The sequence below is a fragment of the Montipora capricornis genome, chromosome 9 (genome assembly GCF_036669925.1).
Source record: "Montipora capricornis isolate CH-2021 chromosome 9, ASM3666992v2, whole genome shotgun sequence".
Lineage (NCBI taxonomy): Eukaryota > Metazoa > Cnidaria > Anthozoa > Scleractinia > Acroporidae > Montipora > Montipora capricornis.
Genome location: NC_090891.1, coordinates 29220809 through 29225617, shown reverse-complemented (window position 1 = coordinate 29225617; position 4809 = coordinate 29220809). Strand labels below are relative to the sequence as shown.

At 40.5% G+C, this 4809-nt stretch overlaps 1 protein-coding gene across 1 annotated transcript; it reads right to left on the bottom strand.

The window, feature by feature from the left end:
- Positions 1–344: 344 nt before the first annotated feature.
- LOC138017502 (uncharacterized) lies at positions 345–3887 on the bottom strand. Its single transcript, XM_068864569.1, has 3 exons — positions 3151–3887; positions 2509–3043; positions 345–593 (listed from the first exon to the last, which is right to left on the bottom strand). The coding sequence occupies exons 1-3, from the start codon at positions 3858–3860 to the stop codon at positions 345–347; spliced, it is 1494 nt and encodes a 497-aa protein (XP_068720670.1). The 5' UTR covers positions 3861–3887.
- Between the last annotated feature and the right edge of the window lie 922 nt (positions 3888–4809).

The window sequence follows — 4809 nt, the reverse complement described above, 5'->3', positions numbered from 1 at the left end:
AATGATGCACATATGAACGCTATGGTGTATGGCTTACATACTATTGATGCTTTGAGGCTATTCGTGATGTCATAGGTATTACAACGGCAACCATGTAAACTGTGGTTGTTGCAAGTTAAGAACAAGCTATAATTTTTAGAGCATCTTGATGGACAATCCTGAAAATTTGGACCCAGGCTCATAAGCCTCCTTTAAGTAATAAGATGTACGATCCCCAAGAAAATAAAACGTTTCATTTCTTAACTATTTGGGATACTAAACAATTCACTTACTACACTATTAATATTGCATTCATGTCATCTAAAACATTTCAGTGGATAGCATCAAGTGTATGTAATCAGTGTTTAATGACATAAAAATCCTGTATTGCATCCCTGCTTTTGAGAAATGAACTCAACCACTCGAATGTATATCTCAATGCCAAATACATCACTCTGGGCAAGCGGATTCTGCTCCATTGTCAGTTGAAGATAGTCTTTATCACTCACAGGACACTCAATTCTTGGCACGGTTATAGCTGTTGTAGAATCTTCAACTACAGGTACCTCCGGCAGAGGACCACTCCAGTCAATACCATAGTAACTGATGTCACCCTAAGGATTCAGGATTATTGAAAAATATCAAGAAATATTATTGATACAGAATAGTGGTATTTCAAGTCAGTTTCCCACAATGCCATCAATAATGTCTGGGGGAGGGGTTTACCTACAATCGAAAACGAAAAAAAAGATGGCGGACGATTTGCCGCGCTTAGTTGGCCTGTTGGCGGCAAAACACTCCTAGTTTCCATATGCGTGTAACTCCGTCGCAAACTTACATCTTCCGATAGCTTGATCGCAAACAGTTTGCGTAAATGGTAATGCCTTTTACTTTCATCCCCGACCAATCGCCGATTATCGGCAATGAGAATGAAAATTTTCTACTTTTAGGTACATGTATGAGGTATGAGGAGGATACTCCTCAAAACAGTTTGAATTCAATGAATATAATAAGGCCTAGGGCTACCCCGCCAAACTACCTGCAGGAAAATTCTCGATCATGAAGAAAAAGTCGGTGCACTAGAATTTGATACTAGCCATGCTGCAGTCGTTGGTGCTCCTCGAAAATATATCGGACCCAGAATCCGTGATGACTCTTAACAATTGTTCCCTGCCTTCTTCATCGCAACAACTCCAACAGAAGAAGAAGTTGCCCCGGCACGACGCAAAAACCGTTCGGAGTTTACCAGAATCATGGCATACGGAAAATGGAATCGCAAAAAGTGACAGTGTTTGCGATCGAGCATTGCAAACTGTATGTGACGTTACGTGCATATACGGAAACCAGGCAAGGTCGTACGCGAAAGGATTTTCAATGCGTTTACAATAAATTTTGCTGGAGAACGTGTCTATCCTATTTTGAGTATTTTATATAACTTTTGGGACCCAGTCTTAGGGAATAAGAACTGAGGATGTTAATTTTTTCCTTGGAAAAGAAAAGGTCACGGTGCTGACTCCAATTGCAGTTGTCAAGCATGAATTATTGCGCTAGTGCTGTTTTTTTTTTTTTTTTCAATCTTGGATGAAAGAGATAACATGAAGCAATTTTAAATAAAGGCTCTTAAACAATCGGATACAAATGGGGCAAACTGACAAACTGGATTTTTGATCACTGTTGCTAGTCAACGCCGGCCTCACGCATTGCGAAAAGTGTTGACGCAAAAATCAATGTAATTTTGCCAATGTAGATCGCTTAAGTCTAAGACTGCTATTTTACTTATTGATGAATTAGAGGTGATCAAGTCGAACTGATTTTATGAAGATTGATTTCATTTGCTACCCGATCTCAGCAACTTTGTCGTAAATCGTTTCTGCCACCAGACATCAGGGTCTCTTGCTTCTGTTACTATTGCCCTTTATTACTATCTTTTAATCAACAAGGGGGTAAGTTGGCAAAAAAAAATCGTTGAAAACCTACCGATCGGCTCCGTAGACCTACCTCCATGTATTTTTTTTTTTTGACGACGATTTTACAATTGAAGGTCGCCAAAAGGTGAGCTTATAACTCTGATTTAATTGCTAATATCTGGTGAATCTATCACACTTTTTGCCATTAGAATGATCTCGACACACCGAATTCAACCTTTAACCTACAAACCTTTTTCCAATACATATGCACAGGCTTTAAAACATGGAAAAAGCTACAACTTCCTTCTTATTTTTGGTCTATATTTATCAATTACGAAATAGAGTCGAATCTCCGCTAATGGAAACCCCCCTTAGGTGTTCACTTCTCTAAAGCAGACAGCCGGCTTTCCTGGCCACACATAAACACAAGTGTTTGTACCCTATAGACGCAAAACTGTTTAGCAGACACATGCTGACAATGACAATTCATAAATTATACAAAACATCTGCTGTACATTTCCTAATCCTGAGATTAAGAACTTCAAGAAAACTTTGCCTCTGGAGATTACGAGTTACGGTGTTGTAATGTGTAGAAGATGTCCAATTGACTGCATTTGCTTACCACTTCTGCCAGGTCGTTTGTTAGAATTGAATCCACTGGTCGCAACAAAAACCATAACTGCATTGGAGATTTGTTTCCCTCAGAAGATAATGGATGCATGTCCCATCCACTTCTGAAAAGGTTCAAATGCCTGTTGATCCTAGGAAGATACACATACTGCAGGGCAAATAAATGTACTTCATTTGAAATATCAAGGTAACCCTGATCTTCCAAAAACATGAAGGTGTGATAAAAAAATGATGTACATCCTGAAAAGAGATCCCTCCAGAGGCGCTCAATTCTTTGATTGTGGCAACTTTTGCCAGCAATAAAACTGCCACGATCTGGCCCTCTCTGGGGGTGATTTAGCATGAATCTCGCCACATCAACATTTTCTACTCCTTGATCTCCACGGACTCTTGACGGCAGTCCGTACCGGTCTACAGCATTAACGAACAGGTGCAACACTGTCTCCGCTTTATTGTTGTTACAGCAGCACAAATACATGATTCGGCGTGTTGCACCATCAATAGCACCATGAATTACGAAATTCCACCTAATGGGAAAAGTATACATAGCAGAGTTTTGTTATTGTTGTTATATTTCGCTGCGTAAGACAGCTCTTAGACACCTAAAAATTCATGAAATGATTTTAAAAGTTACCTAATAAGTTTGTGGTTTCCATCGATGTGCCATAACGCCAGTGCACCTGGTACAGAGTACACTCTTCGATGGACAATGTTGAGTTGGAGTGACCTTAGAAGAACACCTTCGGGGTCTATCCTCCTCATCGTTTCCCGCGTTCGTTCCCATGAAATCCGAACATTCCTCACCAAAAGAAAACCTCTCATTCTCCTTACTCCACAGTTCGGGAATTCTCGGGTTATTTCCACGCACATTTCGTCCAATTCTTCATTTGACAAGGGAGTGTAACGGGGTACTTCCTCTCTGAGGTCAAAGACTGCCATTCTTCTTTGAATTGTTCGCAAGCTTACGGACATCATTGTGGCAATTTCAATGGCTTTGAAGCCAAATTCCAATAGGAATTTCAAGCTGTCAGCTTCTATTTGGAATCTTGGTCGGCCTGGTTGACCCGTATAAAAAACAGCAGGTACTCGAGTAGCACTGACTTCGTGGTAGACGTTTTCTGTTATAGCCAAAGCTCTTCGAAGAACAGAGACTAGCTGTGCACTCTGCGGGCAAATAGTTTCAGCTCTTAAAAGGACGTCGATTAATTGTTCAAGTCGAAAGGAAACATAATCTGTTTCGAAACCGTTTTCTTCCTGACGTAATAGTTCCGTAAGAATTCTCCTCAAATATTGAGCAAAGACATTCTGAGTGGAAGAATACGGTATCGCCCGTTCGAACACCATCTCTCAAACATGATACGTTCTTTTAACGAAGGCTGTTGGTTCGACTTGCGCATGCCCAGGTCCTCCTACCGCTGATTATTTCGCTTTGTGATTATCTGCGTTACGCCTCTTTGCGTTATACCTCTTTGCGTTATGCCACTTTCCGTTACGCCTCTTTGCACTATGCCTCTTTGCGTTATGCCTTTTGCGTTATGCTTTTCTGCGTTATGCCTTTTTGCGTTATGCCTCTGCGTTATTCCTCTTTACGTTATGGCTATTTGCGTTATGCCTCTTTGCATTATACCTTTTTGCGTTATGGGTGTTTGCATTATGGCTATTTGCGTTATGCCTTTTTGCGTTATGGCTTTTTGCGTTCTGCCTCTTTCCGTGATGGCCATTTGCAGAATCGGCTTGTTCCCATTCAGCTTTGGGTTGATGCATTCATGATTTGGACGATTTTAATTCAAATACTGATCACTGAATTTTGTCACAGATATACCTTCATAGTGCAAAGCACTCAATTGGCAGCGGCTTCGGAAGTCCGATGATAGAACATTGCACCGGCACCGCAGAGGTCATAGATTCGAATCCCGTAATAGCGACCTGAATTTTATGGAGGTATATCTATGACAAAATTCAATGATCAGTATTTGAAATAAAATCGTCCAAATCATGAATGCATCAATCCAAAGCTGAATGGCAACAAGCCGATTCTGTAAATCACCATTACGGAAAGAGGCATAACGCAAAAAGCCATAAAGCAAACAGCCATAGCGCAAAAAGGCATAACGTAAAGAGGAATAACGCAAAGAGGCATAACGCAAAAAGGCATTACGCAGAAGGCATAACGTAAAATAGCCATAACGCAAAGGCTCTTTGAAGAATGGAGACTAGTTGTGTACTCCGTAAATGATCTCAGCTCTAAAAATAACGTCAATTGATTGTTCAAGGGAAAGAATATATAATCGCT

Bases quoted from the DNA above. Each gene is read 5' to 3' on its own strand.
- LOC138017502 (XM_068864569.1), bottom strand. From the start codon at position 3,860: ATGGTGTTCGAACGGGCGATACCGTATTCTTCCACTCAGAATGTCTTT. The intron at 3,044-3,150 runs GTAACTTTTAAA...TTTTCCCATTAG, and splicing joins GGAAACCACAAACTTATTAG to GTGGAATTTCGTAATTCATG. The intron at 594-2,508 runs GTAAGCAAATGC...CTGAATCCTTAG, and splicing joins CAAACGACCTGGCAGAAGTG to GGTGACATCAGTTACTATGG.